Source organism: Podarcis muralis, chromosome 1 (assembly GCF_964188315.1).
Source record: "Podarcis muralis chromosome 1, rPodMur119.hap1.1, whole genome shotgun sequence".
Taxonomy (NCBI): Eukaryota; Metazoa; Chordata; class Lepidosauria; order Squamata; family Lacertidae; genus Podarcis; species Podarcis muralis.
Genome location: NC_135655.1, coordinates 126912622 through 126936656, shown reverse-complemented (window position 1 = coordinate 126936656; position 24035 = coordinate 126912622). Strand labels below are relative to the sequence as shown.

Genomic DNA, 24035 nt, shown 5'->3' with positions numbered 1-24035 from the left:
AGAAAGGTTTAGGTTTACTTGAAAGGAAAGGGTGGGTTGGATCCAGGGGAAAGAGCTTCTACAGGATTCATCCAGTTATGGTGGTGCTTGAAGGCTGTCAACTCTGCAGTTGAGTTTACCCATTTTCTGTTTCGAACTATGGGGGAAACCGCTGTGGTTGATATGTGCCCCTGACTCATTTGAAAAACAGCAAGTGTCTGGGGTACTTTAAAGACGAACACATTTATTATGGCATGAGCTTTTGTGAACAACAATCCATGCATCGTGTTCTGATTATGTAAGACCCTGTCCTCAATGTTATTTTCTTATGTTATTGCAAGTACACAAAGTATGTATTTTTTTAAAAAATTATTGATTTATGATTAACTTTTCAGGTTTTATGGAAGCGGCTATCATTTGTTATTATTTTTATCATAAGCTCAGCCAAATATAATATGTTTCAGTTGAAGAATGACAATGGGAGAGTGTGGTAGATCACTGCCAGATTTGATATTGAATGGTAGATCTCAAGCTACTTTTGTTTGGACATGCCTGAACCAGAGTTCCCAAGGGAGGGGGAAATTCCCAGGTACCACCAGAACTTCAATTGTGTAGTCTGCTCTTCAAGAGCACCAACAATAAGCTGACTGTAGATACCTGCAGAAACACTTGTGATGTGCTTTGAAGCCCTGACAGCTAGTGCCCCAGACGTGATTTACGCTCCCCACAACTGATTTAATATATGATGTCAGCTGTAGGGCAGGTGGTCATGGTTTGCCCAAAATGGCCTGGCAGGCCAAATGAGGAAGCCTGGTGGGTCTAATTATGCCTGAGGGGCAGAGCTAAGATTATCAACACATTCTGTCTCATGGTTGTAGCTAAACCTCACTTCTGAGTGATATTAACCCTGTTGAAAAATACTTTGCAAGCCTTTCCACTACAACAAGGCACCTGCCATCCAACTGCATCTATAGAGTTGTCATGTCAACAGTGGAGGATGAAGGTTAACAGATTTATAACTCTAAGAGGGAGCTGCGTGTACAAAATAATCCAAGGACTGGCGCTAGGCAAAAAACAGTAATTCCTATGTGAGCAGGTGTACTCTATACTGGAATGAAATAATAAGTTACCTGAGAAAGTTACTTACACTTTATTTGCTTTTTCAGGAGTTTCAAATTCTTTCCATAAGCTGTCAATTTCTTGGAGTTTCTTCTCATCCAGAACCTATGACAGATAAGAAGTAAGACTAAATACACACAAAATTGACAAGATTCAATGTTGCTGTGTAAGTAGGATGAAATGCACAAAACATCTCTCTAATTCCGATGCAGAAAACAGCCATTCCACCACAACAATTCTCTGCCACATCTCTAACCAGTGGCAATTTTCCCCAAGCTTCATTTTTTATTAAGAAGAGAAAAACAGTTGCAAGTGTGAGATGCCATGTTTTAAAAGTATTCAGTAAACTTACATGCTGCTTCTCAACTAGAGGGAAAAACCTGTCTGTCACAAGTACAAAATTAATGTTCCATGCAGTCTAATTTTATGCGTCTTTACTCAGAAGTAAAGACAGGACTTTTAAGTAAAGATGTATAGAAATTAACCCTAAAGACTCACTTTCCTTCTCTGCATTGCCCAGAACCCCGTTTCAGTGAACACACAAAGCTTGCTGAATCAACACTAGATGACCAGCAAAATCCTAAACAAAGTAGACTCCAATGTGCAAAATAATACAGCCCCGTCGTCTTGGCAGAAATGGGTGCAATGTAGATCCAATAGGATACTTTAATTGGAGCAAGTGGATGCAATGCAGGAGAGCTGGCAAAAGGCAAGAGCTGTGAACTAGGAAGTCCCCAGCTAAAAATCTCACTTTCTAGGCAGCCTCAACCAATTATCTCCAATTATCTCTCTCCCTCTCCCGACCTAAATCTGCTGTAACAGCAACACTTTCCCCATCCCTGGTGTTCTTCAAATGGTTTGGACTATGTTTCCCAACACCCCCAAGGCAACACGGCTGGGAGCTGCCGTGCAAAACAGCTGGACGGCACCATGATGGAGGAGGATACTTCACAGGATTGTTCTAAGGATCACTACCAAATAGACTGCTGGGATAGCTCACATTCCTACGCCAGAAGGGGTTGGACTAGATGACCCTCGTGGTCCCTTCCAACTGTTGTTTTTGTTGTTTAGTCATTTAGCCGTGTCCGACTCTTTGTGACCCCATGGACCAGAGCACGCCAGGAACTCCTGTCTTCAACTGCCTCCCGCAGTTTGGCCAAACTCATGTTGGTAGCTTCGAGAACACTATCCAACCATCTTGTCCTCTGTCGTCCCCTTCTCCTTGTGCCCTCCATCTTTCCCAACATCAGGCTCTTTCCCAGGGAGTCTTCTCTTCTCATGAGGTAGCCAAAGTATTGGAGCCTCAGCTTCAGGATCTGTCCTCCCAGGGAGCACTCAGGGAGCACCATAAAGAAGGCTGATCGCCAAAAAATTGATGTTTTTGAATTATGGTGCTGGAGGAGACTCTTGAGAGTCCCATGGACTGCAAGGAGATCAAACCTATCCATTCTGAAGGAAATCAGCCCTGAGTGCTCACTGGAAGGACAGATCCATATGGGGCCATATTTAAATCTGGTAAAATTCACTCGTGCCTCCCCCCCGGCTTGGGGACCTCCCAAAGGTTGGGCCACTGTGGGGCACAGGATGTGGAACAAGCGAGGACTCTTGTCTGATCCAACAATATCAGAAGAACAAGAAGCTACCAACATGAGTCTGACCAAACAACAACAGAGCATGATTCCCCAGGAAGGCTTACAAGTTTTAAGCTTAGCGGGAAAACTTGTCAGCCCCCCAGAAAATGTTGGGGTGTGGCAGGGAAAGAAACCGGGTCCGCTATAAGGGAGGATGGGGTCTCCCCACGTTTATCCTCCTTGTTCCAAAACTATTTCTCGACTTATTGCTAGCGATCGTATAAACCGAGTGCACCGACCAGCCCTCTCCGCCCCGCCAGCAGCCTCCAATCTCCCCTAGCAGCAGCCACGTGGGAACCCTACTCGACACGTGTCGCGTCCTCAGATCACCTTGAAAATGGCGTATCCGGCCGCGGTCTCGAATAAAACCAGCATGGCGGCAGCGGGACGGAGCCGGGGCGCCTCCCGCCAAAGCGGCTCTTTCCAAGCGAAGGCGGGCGAGCGAAGAGAAGACCCGGCGAAGGAGACCGAGAACTCCTAGGCGCGAGGACCACGAGGGCGGAAGTGAGGCGCTGCACCGGAAGTGATTCGCGCGGCCTTCTGGGAAACCGGAAACCCGGGGGAGGAAGTTGGAGCTTTGGGCTTCCTCTAGGAATGTGGCGCTTCACGCTCTCTATGCGCGGGGCGAAATTGGTCGAAAATGGGGCCCCATAAAAATAAATAAATTGCATACTGTAAAATTCAAAACAGCCACATTTTTGAGGGCAAAATAGGCACAGTTTTCAGCAGTTTATATAGACAGCAGCTTTTGGAAACAGAGTTTTGTTACTATTATGATTATTATTATTACATTATATCGATTTATAGCCCCTCTTTTTCCCTCACGGGGACTCAAGGCGGCTTACACATAAGAGCAAAAATCGCTAAAAACATAAGGGGACGAGCCGTTTAACCCCCCCACACACACACCATTTCAACGTTAATGGAATTAAAGCCATATGAATGTATAAAATCTTGCTTTAAAACATACAAATATTTAACATAAAAACAGCACGGTGCCAGCCCTTTCATTTAAAAAGCAGCCAGTTTCCCCAAACCCACTGGAACATTTCTATGCTGTGAACTGCCCCGAGATCTATGGACGAAGAGGAGTATACAAATATAAAATAATAATAATAATAATAATAATAATAATAATAATAATAATAATATAACAAGAAGGAAAGACAGCAAGTTGCAAGCTGGTCTAGCTCCCCCAGGGAGTTCCCTGGGAACAGCCACTGAGTTCCCAGTTGCCTGGGAGCAGCCACTGAGAAGAACTTCAGAGTCCCCACCATGCATGTATATTGTATATTTCCATGCAAAATATCCTCAGCCAACTAAAATGCAGCCTACAGTTTTTAATGAGCTATGCAAGCTATGCATTCCATCTTGCAAAGCGGTGTTACTATATAAACAGTTGCCATGCAGTAGGAGTTCCATGGAAGGGTTGGGTGAAAGAAGGACACAGCCTTCGCTTCAATGTTTTCTCCATCCTCTGACGTCCTTGATGCTAATCTGTCATAAACAGCTTTGAAAGCTTCATATGACTATGAAGCAAGGAAGGCTGGTTACTCATTCTGGTGCCCTAGTCTGCATAGCTGTCAACCTTCCCTTTTTTTGCAGGAAATTCCCTTATTCCAGCGCCGTTTCCCGCTGCTATCCCGGATTGTTAGATATACCGTAGACTGTCCCCAGGCCAGGTGAGGCTGCTGATCCCTTATTTTAAAATCTGAAAGTTGACAGCTCTGCCTAGTCTGGCAAATGATGGCATCACTCGTGATCTAAAAAAGTCTCAGAGCTGTGCTCTGCCCAGCACCACACCACTGTCCATATTACCCAGTGATGAGTGCAATAATAAAATTTAAGGTCACATATATATATATATATATATATATAATGTTCATAAATGCACCAACCAAGCACGTACATAGATCAGCACAGGAAGACCGTCCTAAAACCATTTTGACTCTCAAGCTGACCAAATGTTTCTTTGCAAGGAGGGAGGAGGTGAAAAAAACCTTCCTTGTTACAGGAATTTAGAAATCACCATCTCAAAGGAATGGCCAGACTACCAGGAAAGGCACTCAGATAAGGCATTATCAGATAACCTGGCAGACAGGAAAAACAACAACATTAAAATTTCTGCTGTAGACCGCCTTTTCTGTGATGTAGGTATGATGTTTGTGGGTGGTGGTCTTGGGTTACACCCCTTCTGTGATGTATATATGATGTATGGAGGGGTGGTCTTGAGCTCCAGGGAAGGGAATTTAAAATGTCTATATTATAAGGGCAGGCACACCTTTGTTCTGGGTCCTCCTCCTTTCCTGCATGTGAGGGGAGCACCCTGTTGCAACAGTTCAATAAAGATCAGGCTTACTAGCTGCTTTGCTTCTCAATATTCTCTGGTTGGCCTCTGTTATTTTCTCCTACCAAGAGGGAACCCACGTAAGGACTCTATAAGGGCTCTTGGATACCCCATCAGGGAAAAAGTGCAGATTTTGTTTACAACATGGGCACATTTACCGACCCGCACCAGTAAAACCATTACGTTGAACATACTCTTGGCTTGAACTCCAATCAGAAGGATCTAAACACAAACAGAAAGCAGAATGTGAATTCTGATGCAAATAGCGTAGTACATGACTACACTACCTTCTGTTCCACTTTATACTTCAGTGAAATTAATCCTGATTTATAAGCAAAAGGTGAACCGAGTCTCTGCAATTCATGGCTGTAATCCAAAAGAGTTGAGCGAATGGTCACGAGGGAACTGCACACACAATCAGGTCTTTCTTTCCAATTTGATCATAGCACTCTGAGCCAAACAGATGTTTTGAGTTTTACAGTATTGGCTCTGGAAACTGCTGTGATGTAAATTTAAGGCAGGAGGGAGGGAGCGTGAGTGCCTTTTTGGATTGTATGTTTGTAAAAGAGCCGAGTTGTTCATTTATCCATTTGGAAGGTTGTGAATAGCTAATCATTTCACTGTATTTAACATTTTGATGGAAATATCAAATTCATATTTTAATCCTTCGTCCTGTTGAATTTGTTTAGCACCAGTGTTGTAAGTTTTGTGTCTCTTTCGTAGGAGACATTTTTGTAGGCGACATTTTGAATGGGAATTTGTGGGGTGGGGGCAGAAGGTCCCCACGCTCCTATGTCCAGCACGTAGCAAATACAGAGCAAAACATGAGACCTTAAAAAGCTTCCCTTGACCTGGACATTAGACTTCTGCTTGCAATTGTGTATAACTTCTTTTTGCCTGTAATGATGGACTGTATGGCTGCTAGCTAGCAATTTGGGGAAATTTTTATTACTATGTTCAAAATTTTTAACATACAGTATTATTTGCATTAAGCCATAACAAATTCAATATCTTTATAGGAGTTCTTCTGACCCCTGGTCTCTCCCCCTCCCAGTTTCCAATAACCATCTCTTCTCTTTTCTGCGACTAAATAACTTTTATCCAATCTATTAAATCTCCTTTTTCGATACCCTTTATCCAGGGCCGGGTTTAGTTTTGATGAGGCCCTAAGCTACTGAAGGTAACGGGGCCTTTTATATGTCCAGCTGTCCTTTGTCAACAAAAAATTGCCGCTGTTTTGTGTGTGTTGAATACAGTGGTACCTCGGGTTAAGAACTTAATTCGTTCTGGAGGTTCGTTCTTAACCTGAAACTGTTCTTAACCTGAAGCACCACTTTAGCTAATGGGGCCTCCTGCTGCCGCTGCACGATTTCTGTTCTCATCCTGAAGCAAAGTTCTTAACCTGAGGTAATATTTCTGGGTTAGTGGAGTCTGTAACCTGAAGCGCCTGTAACCTGAGGTACGTACCTCGTAATGCGAACGGGAACATAAGACGCGATGGCGCGCGCATGACTCGTGTTTTGCCACTTCCACGCATGCACATGATCTCATTTTGAGCATCTGCGCATGCATGAGTGGCAAACCCCGGAAGTAACGCGCTCCGTTACTTCCAGTTGCTGCGGAGCGCAACCCGAAAGCACTCAACCTGAAGCACATTCAACCCGGGGTATGACTGTACAGTGGTACCTTGGGTTACATATGCTTCAGGTTACACACTCCACTAACCCAGAAAGTGCTTCAGGTTAAGAACTTTGCTTCAGGATAAGAACAGAAATCGTGCTCTGGTGGCACAGCAGCAGCATGAGGCACCATTAGCTAAAGTGGTGCTTCAGGTTAAGAACAGTTTCAGGTTAAGAACGGACCTCCGGAACGAATTAAGTACTTAATCCGAGGTACCACTGTATATGCTACATAGTAATTTATAGACCTAATGGGTATCTAAAGCCATTTGCATGTAGCAAAATATGTACATCATAGGAGTCTACACAACACAAAACACTGCTGCTGTATGTAGGTTTTATTCGATTTCTTTTTTTATCTTATATTTTGGAAATGTACATCCAGTTTTTCCCCCTTTAATTTTTTGGGCGGCTTCCAAGAGAGTGGGGGAGTGCAGAGAGATTTGATATTCCTGAAAAGAGAATTTTTTTTGAACATAATAATAAAAATTTCCCCAAATTGCTAGCGTTGTAAACAAAATCTGCCCTAGAGTCCTTAAGTGGGCTCCTTATCGGTAGGAGAAAATAACTAGAGCTTGTTCAGCTTATAACTGCCTTTTCTCAAATCGTTGCGCATTAACTTTGCGCGCCTCGGTTTTGGAACGCTTTGGTTTCGCAACGGCTTAAGTTCTGGCGAACCAAAGTGCCGCCGTTAACGTCACTAGAGACTTCCGTCGGAGAGGAGAAGAGGGAAGAAGGAGGGAAGGAAAGAAGGAGGGAATAAAGGGAAGCGAAAGGAAAGGAGGAGAAGCAGCTTCTTTCTCCTCCTCCGCCGCGTCAGGGAGCGGGAAGTGAGCTCAGGCGCAGAGGAACTCCCTCCTTCGCCGGCCTGGGGGTTGTGCTCTCCGTCTCCGCTCCGTCTCTCCGAGAAAGAGAGAGAGAGAGAGAGAAGGCAGGAGGAGGAAGAAGAAGAGGAGGAAGAGGAGGAGGAGGAAGAAGAAGAACTGAGGGCAGGCGGCGGCGGCGGAGGCTGCTCCTTGGCGGCGGAGGGAGGCGGAGGCGGCCGGCCCAGCTGAGCCTGCGGCGGGGAGCCATGTCGGACCAGGTAGCCGCTTCCCTCCTCCTCCTCCCGGTCCTCCTTTCCCCGCCGAGGCCTCTCCAGGATCCTCGGGGAAGGGGGAAGGAAAAGCCCCGGGGGTAATAAAGCGCCAGGCCGGCAGGCCGAGGCGCCTCCTCCCCGCCCCATAGACGCCCCTCGGAAGTCTTTAGACCTGTGGGGGGGGGGGCGGTGTTTCGCCCCCTTTCCTCTCTCTCCCCACCCCACACTTTGGGGTCCCTACGTGGGATAAAGCGAGAGAGGGGATTTGGGGAGGGTTGGAGCTGTGGGTCTGGCCGTGGGGCCTTTTGACCAAAAAAGGGGGGGCTGGGGTTTGTGGGGTCCCTCTCCTCTTCTTGATTCATTTCGGACCCCCCCACACACTTTGGGGTCCCTACGTGGGATAAAGTGAGAGAGGGGATTTGGGGAGGGGAGGGTTGGAGGTGTGGGGCCTTTTGACACAAAAAAAGGGGGCTGGGGTTTGTCTTCTTCTTGTTTCATTTCGGACCCCCCCCCCATAGCATTTCAATGGGGGGTGGGGAAAGCAAGCCAACAAAGAAAAGCAACATAGGATGGGAGGTACCCCCCGGGGTCATCTAGTCCAACCCCAGCCCCCCCCCCCCCGCGCAATGCAGGGATCTCAACTAGATCCTACAGGGCAGGCGGTGGCCACCCCAACATCTGCTCAAAAGATCCCGTGCGAGGCGAGTGCGCCGGCTCGGGGCGGTAGAGTGTGAGACCCTGAATTTTCAGGGGGGTGGGTGGGTTCCCAGCCCCACGTCGGGCGAAAGGTTCCTGCGTCGCAGGGGCTTGGACTAGAGGACCCTTGGGTCCCTTCTGACTTCACGATTCGACCTCTAGTGGGAGTCCACTGTCCAACAGCTGTTAACTGTCAAGAGAGTTCTTCCTGATGTTTTGAGTCAGAATCTGTTTTCTTGTCGCTTTAAGCCATTGGTTTAGATCAGGCATAGGCAAACTCGGCCCTCCAGATGTTTTTGGGACTACAGTCCCCATCATCCCTGACCGCTGGTCCTGTTAGCTAGGGATGATGGGCGTTGTCGTCCTAAAACATCTGGAGGGCCGAGTTTGCCTATGCCTGGTTTAGATCCTAGCCTCTGGCGTCCATATTTTGCATGTGTGCCTTTCCTGGAAAGACCTTGCAAAAATGAGGTCCCCTGTTTCGCTTTGTGTGAAATGTCCTTGGGTAGGAGATCATTTCTTGCCATGGTGAATGTTTGGCTGCAGTGCTGGGTGTGTGTTTGGGGGTTTGTGTGTGTATGGGAGAAAATCTATTTGATACCGTGATCGAATAAGAATTGTGAAATGGTTTGGTTGCAGCTGTTAATTTAAAAAAAATAAAATGGTTCAGCTAGCTGTTTTTCAGCTAGTACAGAATATTTATCCTATTGGCCCAATTCGAATGTAAACTGGGGTTAAGGGTATGAGTGTTCCACTACCAGCATAACTGTCAGGAGAAGACTGGATGCGTCCTTTTAAATTAATACTAAACTGCAGTTAATTTAAAAGGTTACATCAAAGCCCTAAATTGTGGTTAATGTAAACTAAGGCCTATTGGAGCAAGCCAGCAACATAAACCACAGTTTGAAGGCTAATCACAGTTTTTCCTGGGTTCAGACATAACACTTTCTACTTCCCTGGGGTCACGCTGGAGGGAAGCATAGAAGTCTGAAGCTAAACTTAGGTGTTGCATCCAAACATAGTCATTTTTTAAAACATGAATATATCTTTTCGGAGCTTTTCCTGTTATGGTGCATAAATACTTGGTGTGAAAACTTAACACACCATGAATTTGTTAGTCTTGAAGATGCTATAAGACTTTGTTTTAGTGACTCTAGTTTCCCCCAATACAGTATCTCTCCTTTCACTCCAAACATTAATAATTATTTCCCTCATTCCATACTTACCCTTTGTTTACTTTCCATAATGCTGCACTTCAACCGTTCATCAATTTCTATTCTAAATTGCAAAAAACAAAACAAAACAAAAACCCTCCGAAAAGCTACTGGTAGCTCATCCGTCTATTGATATTGCGTTTATAGGTTATAATTAGATTTGTTTTACTACTGTGGCTGTTTTACTTAATGTCGTTAATGAACTGTAGTGTTAAACAGAACACCCTTTCAAGAACTTAAACACTGCATTAACTTCGGTTATAAATATGATGTTAATGAAATGAAAACAATAGGGAAACAATCAGCAGCAGTGCTACATTAGTGTTCTTCTTTGTAGCAGTAGCATAAACAGATTTGACGTGAGCTGTGGCTCAAAACACATAAATCTGCAAGTTCTTATTTGTGTTTGCCTTCAGTATCAAGTCATTTCTCATAGATGAATGTCATGGTGAGCTAAGGGTTTATATCTGGGCTCAGGTATTAAATCACAATTGTATTTTAATTGATTTCAAATTGTTCAAAACTCTACCTTCTCCATTTACATGTTTGGCAACAGCAGTTAGCTGATTTCTTATCCTTTTAAACAGGCCCTCTTTATTGCTCCCAATTCCTCTGGTCTTGCATTTACCGTATTTTTTGCTCTATAAGACTCACTTTTTCCCTCCTAAAAAGTAAGGGGAAATGTGTGTGTGTCTTATGGAGCGAATGCAGGCTGCGCAGCTATCCCAGAAGCCAGAACAGCAAGAGGGATCGCTGCTTTCACTGCGCAGCGATCCCTCTTGCTGTTCTGGCTTCTGAGATTCAGAATATTTTTTTTCTTGTTTTCCTCCTCCAAAAACTAGGTGCGTCTTGTGGTCTGGTGCATCTTATAGAGTGAAAAATACGGCACTTCACATTTTCAGGTTCTCAGAGGCTAGAAGCATTACCTTATAAATGTTTCTGTTCATTAGCAATACAAACTATGGTCATGCTCTGCTGTGGAAGAAGTATATTCACTGTTAGTGCCAATTTCTTTTAGTACAGTCATACCTCGGGTTACGGCCGCTTCAGGTTGCGTTTTTTTGGGTTGCGGACCGCCGAAACCCGGAAGTACCGGAATGGGTTACTTCCGGGTTTCGGCGGTCGCACATGTGCAGAAGCGCTAAATCATGCTTTGCGCATGCACAGAAGCGCCAAATTGAAACCCGCATGTGCGCAGTTGCGGGTTGCGAACGTGCATCCCACACGGATCACGTTCGCAACCTGAGCGTCCACTGTATTCGCTTCTGGTTGGCAAACCATCTGTTGTGGGGTAAACTAAACATTCCCCCGCCTTCAAGCTATGAAAAAGATAAATGGAAGGTTTAAGCAAGATTTTTGCTCAGCAAGAAGTACTAAGGAGTGCAGTGCTGTCCTTTCTGCAGATCTTTTCAGTACTTGCAAAGCCTTTTAAAAGATGTGAGCCTTGCAAGAAAACTTACTTTGCTTATTTAAAAAATGATAGCCTGCCCTCCAGGAAAGTGCTCTTGGGGTGGCTCCCCACTCCAGTTAACACAGTAATGTAATTAAAGCAACAGAGGTGAAAGCACTAAGATTTCCAATGAAACTCCATAGATTCAATTGCTTTAAAAAAGGCTTGGGGAAATAAAATCTTTGCCGGGAGGGAGTTTCCCTGAGGAGATCATTCCAGAGATGGGGAGCTACCAAGAAAAGGCGTACCAACCCCCCCAGTTGAAATAATTATTTGGGGGAGTCTAGCTCTCCTGAAAGTGCCTAAATTCTTGTTTTTCCAGATCAAGAATAAAAACACTAAGAAGGCAATTGCTCCCATCATCGTACTCTGTAGCTCATTACAAAGCAGAGCTGTTGGTGCTTTTTGCTTGTGCGTGGACTTGAAAACATTCCACACCAGTCCCAATATATTATAGTGATTTTGTGAAAGCTTATAGAGAAGCAGGGTTACTCAGCGAGAAGATCAGTCAGTTCTTTGCAAGCAGGTTTCTCTGAAAGGCAAGCTTGACCACCATTGCTTTGCCTGCAACGTATTATGGGAAAATACTGGCTATGTACTAGGTTGTGCGCTAATTTCACATGGGACATGGCTGAGCTTTTTTATTGCCTCACATAAGTTGACTGTGTGCCCTAGATCCCTAGAGTCACTGCAGTATTCTGTCTGATTAATTCAATAGGTATAGGTTCCTATTGTGGCGCTAATTCATCGTAAACTTGCAAAAAGCTATCATAGAATTGACCAGTGGAAATAGTTTGTATTGTAGTTTATCACTTCGTGTTTTTTTGTTTACTTTTCCTCTGCAGGAAGCCAAACCTTCAGCAGAGGACTTGGGAGATAAGAAAGAGGGAGAATACATTAAACTCAAAGTCATTGGGCAGGTGAGCTCTTAAATAGTCTATTTAATGTGCACATTTCATTGTTCCATGGGTACAAGTATAAACACTGGGTGGACTGTGGTGTAGTGGTTAAGAGCGATGGGAACCGGGTTTGCGTCTCCGATCCTCCACATGCAGCTGCTGGGCTAGTCTCTGAAGTCTCTCATCCCCACTCACCTCACAGAGTGTTTGTTGTGGGGGAGGAAGGGAAAGGAGAATGTTAGCCGCTTTGAGACTCCTTAGGGTAGTGATAAAGCGGGATATCAAATCCAAAGTCTTCTTCTTCTTCTTCAACAAACGTATACACATGCTTTTCATGCAGAAGGTCTTAGGTACAGTTCCTCTCATCTCTGCTTAAAATGATGTTGGACAGCTGGACTAAAAACGACCTCTGCCTGAGACGTTGCATAGCTACTGCCACTCTGAATAGATAAGTGGACTCTTTAGATGGTTTGACTTGTTACAAGGCTGATGAATGTGTTGACATGCAAAGGCTGATGGTTTTGCTATGGGTTGTGGTTTTGTTTACGCTAGCCAAAGCTGGTGAATAAAGGACACATTTCAATAAAGGCACAAGTCCAGAATTTAAGATGATGATGATGATGATGATGATGATGATGATGATGATGATAATAATAATAATAATTTATTTATATCCCACCCATCTGGCTAGGTTTCCCCAGCCACTCTGGGTGGCTTCCAACAAAGTATTCAAATACAGTAGTCTGTTAAACATTAAAAGCTTCCCTAAACAGGGCTACCTTCAGATGTCTTCTAAAAGTCTGGTAGTTGTTCTTCTCTTTGACATCTGGTAGGAGGGCGTTCCACAGGGCGGGCGCCACTACCGAGAAGGCCCTCTGCCTGGTTCCCTGTAACTTGGCTTCTCGCAATGAGGGAACCGCCAGAAGGCTTTTGGCGCTGGACCTCACTGTCTAGGCAGAACAATGGGGGTGATGTTCCTTCAGGTATACTGGACCGAGGCCATTTAGGGCTTTAAAGGTCAGCACCAACACTTTGAATTGTGCTCGGAAACGTATTGGGAGCCAATGTAGGTCTTTCAAGACCGGTGTTATTTGGTCTCGGCGGCCGCTCCCAGTCACCAGTCTAGCTGCCACATTCTGGATTAATTGTAGTTTCCGGGTCACCTTCAAAGGTAGCCCCACGTAGAGCGCATTGCAGTAGTCCAAGTCGGAGATAAGTAGAGCATACACCACTCTGGTGAGACAGTACACGGGCAGATAGGGTCTCAGCCTGCGTACCAGATGGAGCTGGTAAACAGTTGCCCTGGACACAGAATTGACCTGTGCCTCCATGGACAGCTGTGAGTCCAAAATGACTCCCAGGCTGTGCACCTGGTCCTTCAGGGGCACAGTTACCCCATTCAGGACCACCAGGGAGTCCTCCACACCTGCCCACCTCCTGTCCCCCCAAAACAGTACTTCTGTTTTGTCTGGATTCAACCTCAATCTGTTAGCCGCCATCCATCCTCCAACAGCCTCCAGACACTCACACAGGACCTTCACCGCCTTTACTGGTTCTGATTTGAAACAGAGGTAGATCTGGGTATAATCTGCATATTGATGAACACCCAACCCAACCCCCCTGATGATCTCTCCTGGCGGCTGCATGTAGATGTTAAAAAGCATGGGGGAGAGGACAGAACCCTGAGGCGCCCCACAAGTGAGAGCCCGGGGGTCTGAACACTCATCCTCTACCACCACTTTCTGAACACGGCCCAGGAGGAAGGAGCGGAATCACTGTATAACAGTGCCCCCAGCTCCCAGCCCCTCTAGATGGTCCAGAAGGATGTTATGGTAGATGGTATCAAAAGCCGCTGAAAGATCCAGCAGAACTAGGAAACAGCTCTCACCTTTGTCCCTAGCCCGCCGGAGATCATCGACCAGCACGACCAAGGCAGCTTCAGTCCCATGATGAGGCCTGAATCCCGACTGGAAGGGATCCAAATGGTTCGCTTCTTCCAGGCGTGCCTGGAGTTGTTCAGCAACCACTCGCTCTATCACCTTGCAAAGCAAAGATAACCCCATCTATTTTAAAACAGAACAAAATGAAACTTCAGATTATTCATTTTGTTGTTGTTGTTGTTTAGTCATTTAGTCGTGTCCGACTCTTCGTGACCCCATGGACCAGAGCACGCCAGGCACTCCTATCTTCCGCTGCCTCCCGCAGTTTGGTCAAACATGCTGGTAGCTTTGAGAACACTGTCCAACCATCTCGTCCTCTGTTGTCCCCTTCTCCTTGTGCCCTCAATCTTTCCCAACATCAGGGTCTATTCCAGGGAGTCTTTTCTTCTCATGAGGTGGCCACAGTATTGGAGCCTCAGCTTCAGGATCTGTCCTTCCAGTGAGCACTCAGGGCTGATTTCCTTCAGAATGGAGAGGTTTGATCTTCTTGCAGTCCAATAATTCTTGCAGATTATTCATTAGCTACTGGTAATAGATATTTTGAAGGAACAAGCAGTCAAACAAATGTAAGACGAACTTTTGATCATTATCTTCCATTGTAAACCATTGGAGAAACCAGTTGCCTTTTTAATAACGTGTGGGAAAGCTAATAGATTTTGTATTCTGTTTGCAGGACAGCAGCGAAATACACTTCAAGGTGAAAATGACAACGCATCTAAAAAAACTTAAAGAATCGTACTGTCAGAGACAGGTTTGTGAAAATTGGGGACTTTTATTTTCCTTCTTAAAATACACTTCTCTTCCTGTGAAAGTGGAATTGAGAAAATGAAGAGGAATATTGTGTTGTGTTAACATGAAATTTTGTGATGATGACACCTGTGTTAGCTTTTAGGGTCTCTGTGGTGCAATGGTCCTTTGGCTATTAACCAGAAGGATGGTGGTTTGATCCCACCCTGGGATGGCTGTGGGCAGGATTCTTGCATTGTAATAATAATAATAATAATAATAATAATAATAATAATAATTTATACCCCGCCCTCCTCAGCCAAGACTGTGCTCAGGGCGCCTAACAACCAATATAAAAACAAGTTGATTGAAATACGACTTAAAAAACAAGATTAAAATACAACATTAAAACATTAAAATGCAGCCTCATCACAGGAGAAGGAAAAGAAGAAAGAAAGAGGGGGAGGGAATCAAATTGGTTCCAAGCCAAAGGCCAGGCAGAACAACTCTTTCTTACAGGCCCTGTGGAAAGAAATCAGATCCAGCAGGGCCCTGGTCTCATGACACGGAGCATTCCACCAGGCCGGGGCCAGTGTTGAAAAGGCCCTGGCTTTGGTTGAAGCTAATCTGACTTCCTTAGGGCCCGGGACCGCTAGGGTGTTGCTATTTATGGACCTTAAGGTCCTCCGTGAGGCATACCGGGCCCAGGCTGCCTTGGGTTCCATGAGTAAGAAAGCAAAATGCTTTCAGGGTGGCGGACGATAAACAATTGAAACAACGAAAGCAACAACAGGATTAAAATACAGTGGTGCCTCGGGTTACATACGCTTCAGGTTACATACGCTTCAGGTTACAGACTCCGCTAACCCAGAAATAGTGCTTCAGGTTAAGAACTTTGCTTCAGGATAAGAACAGAAATCGTGCTCCAGCAGCGTGGCGGCAGCAGGAGGCCCCATTAGCGAAAGTGGTGCTTCAGGTTAAGAACAGTTTCAGGTTAAGAACGGACCTCTGGAACGAATTAAGTACTTAACCCGAGGTACCACTGTAAGGATATAACTCACTGATGATCTGCAGAAGAGGATTCAATCTGAATGACCCAAGCAGAAGGGCAGGTACATGGAGATTAGGTTATAAGCAAGCACAGTGCGTGTGTGACTGTAAAACCTACTTGCCCTATACATGGTGCAGAAGCCAAAGTTGGGTTCCTTAACTTACATATTCCATGCTTTTCAGCTCATGAGAGAATTTGTTGGTGCTTTAATTCTTCCATTTGACCGAAGAGAAGAAGCAACATCTACATTTTTCGGTTCTTTTTGTGCGTGTCTTACAAGTTGGAATAAAGTAATTTCTCCTTCTTTTCCCTTTTCAGGGAGTTCCTATGAATTCACTCAGGTTCCTCTTTGAGGGTCAGAGAATTACTGATAATCATACTCCAAAAGAGGTACGTTTTTCATAGTGCACACTGCCAAATGCGCGGCTCAGTTAAAGCAGGGGTAGCTTACTCCCAGCTTTGGGGCTGAATTAGCCACACACACAACCCCAACAAATTTTCTATGGGACCCAAGACCTCCACCAGTTTTGGTGGTGGCAAAAACGAAAGCACCGGGTTTCCGCCCAACTTTAGTGCCCTGATGGAGATGCAAAGTCTTCTCTCCCTGGTCCTTGGATGGATCATTTGATGTGTAGTTATTCTCCTCATCAAGGGACGCAGGTGGTGCTGTGGTCTAAACCACAGAGCCTAGGACTTGCCGATTAGAAGGTCGGCGGTTCGAATCCCCGTGACAGGGTGAGCTCCCATTATTTGGTCCCAGCTCCTGCCAACCTAGCAGTTCGAAAGCACACCAGTGCAAGTAGATAAATAGGTACTGCTCCGGCGGGAAGGTAAATGGCGTTTGCGTGCGCTGCTCTGGTTCGCCAGAAGCGGCTTAGTCATGCTGGCCACATGATCCAGAAGCTTTACGCCAGCTCCCTCGGCCAGTAAAGTGAGATGAGTGCTGCAACTCCAGAGTCATTCGCGACTGGACCTAATGGTCAGGGGTCCCTTTACCTTTTATCTTATTGCAGCCAATACTCCACCCTAAAATGGACGTGGGTGGCGCTGTGGTCTAAACCACTGAGCCTAGGGCTTGCCGATCGGAAGGTTGGTGGTTCGAATCCCTGTGACGGGGTAGGCTCCTGTTGCTCAGTCCCTGCTCCTGCCAACCTAGCAGTTCGAAAGCACGTCAAAGTGCAAGTAGATAAGTAGGTACCGCTCCGGTGGGAAGGTAAACAGCGTTTCCGTGCACTGCTCTGGTTCGCCAGAAGCGGCTTAGTCATGCTGGCCACATGACCTGGAAGCTGTATACTGGCTCCCTCAGCCAGTAAAGCGAGATGAGTGCCCCAACCCCAGAATCGGCCACGACTGAACCTAACGGTCAGGGGTCCCTTTACCTTTATTCTCCACATCTGATTTGTGTGCAAGAGCATGGAGTGGCTATGTCTACTTTCGGCCATGCTTGCAGCCCCTAGAGGATTTGCAAATGGTGAATGTAGCCCCTCCCCACCAAGTAGATCAAAAAGAGAGAAAAAAACTGTTTTGAAATACAATTTAAAATAATTAAGCTGCAGTTAGGTTGCTGTTTTTAAAAACAGAACAGTTTAAAGGCGATCTGAACATTAAAACTCGGCCGTGTTAATGCAAAGCTTGGCTTGCATTTCATCGTTTCTTGGACTTACGACTTGGTATCAAACGCATTCAGGATCTCTTCTGTAAAGAGTGTGTGATAGGCAAAAGATCTGAGCTTTATTGTCATTGCACAGAATGGGGTGATGCACCACCAAGTTATCGTAAGGCACTAGAATTTAGCCCCTTTACAAGGAGATGCCATCCTTATTCTTCCAGCTGATGCCCTCTGAGAACTTAATCTTTCAGATTGTGCTCGGCTTTCAAATTAGGAATATTAATGACAACCAGTCGAATCACGTTTTCGGGAAGGGGGCGGAACGCATTGACATTTGCTTCTGGAAACTTCTAGGCAGTTCTGCCAGTTTTTTATAATTGTCTTTCTCACTGTTTTTATACGTGTACAGAGACAAATGGAAATCTATATTTTGAAATGAGAACAACTTGTAGTGTCTGTGTGTAGTTAGAAATAACAGCTCAAGTCTACCCTCCTAGGTGGTATAAAACAGTATGTAGTTGTAAATACACATTTTTTATGGTTAGATAGAACAGTGACTGTGCAACTTTTTTTTAAAAAAGAAATATCTAGAGTACAAATGAGGAAATCAATGATTTCAACCAGTCTTTCTGTTTTGAATCTGACTAAAGTCAGTAATTTTACGTAACCAGGGGTTGCTTGTTTGCAAACTTCTCTTGTTCACTGTCATGTCTTAACAACCACAAGAAAAATTACAACGGTTCTGAATGCAGAATATCTATTTTTAAAATAATAATAATTGTTTCCTATTTTACAGCTTGGGATGGAAGAAGAAGATGTGATTGAAGTTTATCAGGAACAGACAGGAGGCCATTCAACAATTTAGATTGTTTGCTCCCCGCCCCTCCTTTCCCTTTTATTCTTTTCTTATTTTTAAATAATAGTTCTTTTGTAATGTGGTATATAACACTGAATTGAAACCGGCACCGTACGCCCGTATCTGGGGTCTTATTTACAAATGTCTGTTATAAATACTTGTGCTCATTATACGCTATCATTTGTTTTCATTGTACTGAATTCTTGTGCTCCCACTGCGGTTGTACCTCCCTGTTTCCCCTGTTTCCTCTTTAGAAAAACACCCGCCACCCACACGCGCATTTGTGTGTTCACAGGGCCCATGTATTCAAGCACGCTGACAGATCTGCCAGATTGGGCGCAAAGGTTTCCTAAAATTTCCGTATTGGCCCCAAGGTGTTTTTTTTAACGTGCGGCTTTTACTTGCGGATTTTAAGTTCCAAAGGAGCTGACGCTTTTCTGAGAGCTTAGCGGTGGAAGGATTATGTCCTCAAACTTTGTTCTGTATCATTTGCTGGTGGCCTAGGACAGAACAGCACCCAGATGTTGATGGGGAAATGTAGTCTTTTTCTTGGGTATGAGATACATGAAATCACCGAAGAGAACTTGGGAAATCCTACTGATTTTTCATCGGCGGAAGAGCCCAGGAACATTCTGATTTTAGTACTTTCATGTACTGAGAGTTGCTAATCATTTCATTCTTTTGTGGTACCTTTTGGCCTGAGATGTGGTTTTTGAATGCACACATAGACTGTACTGGCTTCCCTTTAAATAAATGAGAGGAAACAAATTTATAAGCATCTGCATTTTTTGAGATACCTGTGGCTTGGATACTGTTTGGCAAAAGCAGTGAGGAATATTTAAGGAACACTGGCTTTCAGCCTGAGGATATGACAGTGTGGCAACAACTGATTTTGTTATTCCACCTTGCGAACTAGCACGCTCTTTGCCGCTTGCTCTCAAATTTTAAGTAGCAGTCTATCTTCAACTAATAGATGTCTTTTGTAAATGCCTCCTCGGTTCTGAAAACTAATGTTAGCGTAATGTTGAAAAAGCTTGCAAGAATTGGGGGAGGGGTGGCCAAGCCTTTTGTGAGCCCCCCGCCACGAACACTTCATGACCTTTTTAAAAGGTATAAAAGGGGCACACTAAGGTGTTTGTTTTGAATAGTCACAGAAAATGCTCGCTTAAAATTGACGGAGCTCAAATTAGCCACAGCTAACTTGCTCCATTGATTTTAATGCAGTTTAAGCACGCTTAACACTTTCTAAACTGAGCGCCTTGTGTTGCATTGGAAATCCTAGGTAATCTTGTGGTTCATCAAATACACAAAAACCATGCATGAGCTCTGCTTGCTGCTTGCATAATACTAGTGTGAGACGGGCCAGAGCTACTTGCAAGACATGATCGAGAATTTCATCCTGTGAACTGCAAAGTTTTGTCGTGTGACTTCGTAGGATCAGCATCAAAGCCCTTGCGCCAAACCTTATTTCTTGTATTATGTAGAAGCAAGCCTAACTGATTTCCAGGGAGCACACGTAAGCGTTCTTAGGGTGTAGGGAATTCCTGAAAATACGTTTCAAGCCAACGCTGTCCCAAACCAAATGGTGAATGGTTAGAGCAGCTTTCCAAAATAAAAGCTATTCATCAGTTTTTGTGGAGTTTGTTCTGTGAAGTAGTATTCTTAATTGAGGGTTGGAAAACTGTATTCCCCGATTGGTTATCCCACTGAACACTTTTTGACCTCCATCCCTATTTTAGTAAATCGCGGAACAGTGTCATAGAAAACCTGTCATGCTAGAAGGGGCCCTTTAGCTCAGGTTTATGGTATGAAGATGGCAGGATTAGAAACGCATTGCTCTACCTCTTTTGTTTTTCCCTCTTGCAAGGGGATTGGGGAAAGGACAGAAATTGAGACTGCAATGTTCTTAAGCATGTTTTTAATACACCATTTGATTGTGAGTTTAATTTTATTTTTAAGCTGGCACTTAATTGTAAAGTGTTAATGGATCTTCTCCAATGCTTGTAGTTCCCATGTCCCACTTCTGATGCCTTTTTGTACACATGCTAAACTTTTTTTAAAAATTAAAATTTGTTTTCAAAAATTGGCATATGGGGTTTAAGTGTTATCCATGACTACAGTAATAAACAAGCTGAGTGAAACGTGAATGGAAATGTGTTTTTAGCCTGGCACCTGCTGTTTTCTTCCTGGGCAAATCGAATGAATAACCCAACTAGCTCATAGGTATCAGTCTCCCCCACGTTCTGTAGAAATGAGCGAGCCAGGATTTTGCATCCTGTTCCATTTCCAGTTTCTACAAGCTGGTAGCTCACAGAGCCCTGCTAGGTGTTGCTGGATCATAGCTGTCAACTTACAGATTTGATAATAAGGGACCAGCAGCCTTGAAAATAAGGGACCAGCAGCCAAAATAAGGGACCTGCAGCCTCACCTGTTCCAGGCACTCCAGTCTTTCTGCAGTCTGGTCAAACTCATGCTGGTAGCTTCGAGAAAACTGTCCAACTTTGAAACCAGAGGTTCAACTGAATAGAATCTGAATCACATGCACCACAAGGCCTATGCAGCCTCAACTTAAGATGGCTCCCCGGCCTGGCTCTGCACTGCAAAGTTTGCAGCAGCACGTGCAGCAAAATGGCGTCCAGCATTCAAAACCCCCCTCAGCTTGCATTAACTAGCCACACACAAGGCATGCAAGCTCCACCCCCCAGGCGTTCTTAGACTTCTTATTGGGTGAGCAACACAGCCAAGCAACACAGTTGGAGCCTCCCTCCTCCCTGGCCGGCAGGGAGGGAGGGAGAGGAGCTGCTTCCTTTGAAATTTAAGGGTCATCATTTAAGGGACATCCATCAATAAGGGACAGCAGTGGGACATGGCGCTGGAATAAGGGGCTGTCCCTTCAAATAAGGGACACTTGACAGCTATGTGCTGTATTACAAATCACATGAGTTGACATGGAAAAGGATCTTCTCTGCAGTGGTGTCCCATTTGTAGGCCCGTCCTCTCAGAAGCATGTTTGGTATCAACACTGCCACATTAAAACTTGTCTGTGTTCCTCAGACATTTGTAGGAAACTCCTTTAATCAGCCTGGATGGATGAATCCCACTGGGGTGTTTTACCTCTTTGTGAACTGGGAATTGATCTGTTTTTATAGCTGTACCCCATTCTGAAGCATACGCTAGCAATGATAGATAAAAGAAAAACTGGAGTGCCCCAGGCTGCCCAACCTTTCCATAAGAGCTAAGGGTGACATTTGTGTGACACCACTTGAATCGCAACCTTCGTCGTACGGCGAGGCCACTCTGAATTGAACGTTGTTGGACTCCCAACTCCCATACCAACCAGCACGGCCAGTGTTCAGGGATGAATGAAGCCACAGTCTCAACATCTGGAAGATCACAGGTTGTTCGTCCCTGGCCTTGAGAATGCGCAAAATTAGTGAATTGGGGAGGGGGGGTTGTCCAGACAAAACTAACTTGCAGTCCACATGATGCCTGCTGCTGTTGCTGCTGTTTAGTTGTGTCCGACACTTCATGACCCCATGGACCAGAGCACGCCAGGCACTCCTGTCTTCCACTGCCTCCCACAGTTTGGTCAAACTCATGCTTGTAGCTTCAAGAGCACTGTCCAACCATCTCGTCCTCTGTCATCCCCTTCTTGTGCCCTTGTGCCCTCAACACCAGGGTCTTTTCCAGGGAGTCTCAGCTTCAGGATCTGTCCTTCCAATGAGCACTCAGGGCTGATTTACTTAAGAATGGATGGGTTTGATCTTCTTGCAGTCCATGGGACTCTCAAGAGTCTCCTCCAGCACCATAATTCAAAAGCATCAATTCTTCGGTGATCAGCCTTCTTTATGGTCCAGCTCTCACTTCCATACACCACTACTGGGAAAACCATAGCTTTAACTATGCGGACCTTTGTTGGCAAGGTGATGTCTCTGCTTTTTAAGATGCTGTCTAGGTTTGTTATTGCTTTTCTCCCAAGAAGCAGACGTCTTTTAATTTCATGGCTGCTGTCACCATCTGCAGTGATCATGGAGCCCAAGAAAGTAAAATCTCTCACTGCCTCCATTTCTTCCCCTTCTATTTGCCAGGAGGTGATGGGACCAGTGGCCATGATCTTTGTTTTCTTGATGTTGCCTATGGCTCACCAATCTGCTGTTCGTGTTTTAGAACACGGAATGCAACTTTCATTCGATTTCACAGACAGCTGACTTCTCCAACGGTGGCTTCTCCAGACTCTCCAGGTCTTCTTGCCGACAAATAATGCCCAGTGTCCAAAATTGCCCAGTGGTCCAGATGAAGCCATTTCCCCCCTCCGTTGCTTGTTTTAGAAAGAGGGCTTGGCAGTAGCTTTTGACTGGGAATCTGCGAGATGGTTAAGTCAGAACGCAACAGCTCTCATCATGTGGATTAACAGCCTCTATTGAATTAAATACAAGTGAATAGCGGGATGCTGACATTTTGGAGTAAGGCGAGAACAACATAGCTACGTGGCTGTGAGTTGTTCTTGGAAAAAGTTATCTTTAATCCTCATCTCCCACATTTAAAAAAGGATGCTGGAAATACGAATAAACCCATGGGCGTGAAATCGCTTGCCTTCGTTCTAGCCCCCCAGCTTCCACAAGCAGCTTATAATGGAATTCCTTCTCCTTTTCCAAGTCCGCCCTTTGTCTGAAAGCAGAGAGGTGGATGAATATCAGTAAACAGGTAACTCAGGCCATTACTTTCTGTTGTACAGTGTATATACCGTATTTTTCGCTCTATAAGATGCACCAGACCACAAGATGCACCTAGTTTTTGGAGGAGGAAAACAAGAAAAAAAATATTCTGAATCTCAGAAGCCAGAACAGCAAGAGGGATCGCTGCGCAGTGAAAGCAGCAATCCCTCTTGCTGTTCTGGCTTCTGGGATAGCTGCGCAACCTGCATTCGCTTCATAAGACGCACACACATTTCCCCTTACTTTTTAGGAGGGAAAAAGTGAGTCTTATAGAGCAAAAAATACGGTAACTTGTCCTTAGGGTGGTTTACAATATTTTTTTTTAAAACCACACAACTAATGACATAATACAATGAAACAGCAGGGAATGAAACACTAAATCAGACCTAGGTAAGGTAGGCCAAGGGACGCGGGTGGCGCTATGGGTTAAACCACAGAGCCTAGCACTTGCCAATCAGAAGGTTGGCGGTTTGAATCCCCGCGACGGGGTGAGCTCCTGTTGCTCGGTCGCTGCTACTGCCAACCTAGCAGTTCAAAAGCATGTCAAAGTGCAAGTAGATAAATAGGTACCACTCCAGCGGGAAGGTAAACAGTGTTTCTGTGCACTGCTCTGGTTCGCCAGAAGCGGCTTGGTCATGCTGGCCACATGACCCGGAAGCTGTATGCCAGCTCCCTCGGCCAATAAAGCGAGATGAGCACTGCAACCCCAGAGTCGGTCACGACTGGACCTAATGGTCAGGGGTCCCTTTACCTTTACCTTTAAGGTAGGCCAAAATCAGCTTAAAAACCATGGGGCCTCAATCCAATACAACACCAAGATCAAATGGCTAAGAATGTCTTGGCCAGATGGTAAGGAGACAAGAGGCCAAGTACTCGCCTCCAGAGGCAGGGAGTCCTATAATCTAGGTGCAGTCACAGATAAGGCCCTGTTTCACAGCCGAACTAGTCATGCCCCAGCCAGAACCTCCCCAACAGATCTTAAGGACCAGGCAGGCTGCTGGTATGAGAGACCTGATCCTTTAAGTCAGGTGTGGGGAACCTCTGGC

The 24035-nt window shown here is 45.2% G+C and overlaps 3 protein-coding genes across 3 annotated transcripts in view; 1 reads left to right on the top strand and 2 right to left on the bottom strand.

The window, feature by feature from the left end:
- The window catches only part of NOP58 (NOP58 ribonucleoprotein), a 33638-nt gene extending 30395 nt beyond the window's left edge, over window positions 1-3243 (bottom strand). Inside the window, exons 1-2 of the mRNA XM_028701649.2 lie at window positions 3060-3243; window positions 1127-1203 (exon numbers count right to left, since the gene is read on the bottom strand). Of these exons, the coding sequence (XP_028557482.2) occupies window positions 1127-1203; window positions 3060-3104 (122 nt within the window). The 5' untranslated portion in view covers window positions 3105-3243. The remainder of the gene's footprint in view (window positions 1-1126; window positions 1204-3059) is intronic.
- Window positions 3244-7498: 4255 nt separating this feature from the next.
- On the top strand, window positions 7499-20361 carry SUMO1 (small ubiquitin like modifier 1). Its single transcript, XM_028701637.2, has 5 exons — window positions 7499-7839; window positions 12039-12113; window positions 14706-14783; window positions 16128-16199; window positions 18215-20361. Exons 1-5 carry the CDS (start codon window positions 7828-7830, stop codon window positions 18281-18283), a joined length of 306 nt encoding a protein of 101 aa, XP_028557470.1. The 5' UTR covers window positions 7499-7827; the 3' UTR covers window positions 18284-20361.
- KIAA2012 (KIAA2012 ortholog) overlaps window positions 20176-24035 on the bottom strand; it is a 99304-nt gene continuing 95444 nt past the window's right edge. Inside the window, exon 21 of the mRNA XM_028701621.2 lies at window positions 20176-22942. Coding sequence (XP_028557454.2) covers window positions 22795-22942 — 148 coding nt within the window. The 3' untranslated portion in view covers window positions 20176-22794. The remainder of the gene's footprint in view (window positions 22943-24035) is intronic.

Excerpts from the sequence above, each read along its gene's own strand:
- SUMO1 (XM_028701637.2), top strand. Across the intron at positions 12,114-14,705 it reads AACTCAAAGTCATTGGGCAG|GACAGCAGCGAAATACACTT; the intron begins GTGAGCTCTTAA and ends TTCTGTTTGCAG. Across the intron at positions 14,784-16,127 it reads AATCGTACTGTCAGAGACAG|GGAGTTCCTATGAATTCACT; the intron begins GTTTGTGAAAAT and ends TTCCCTTTTCAG.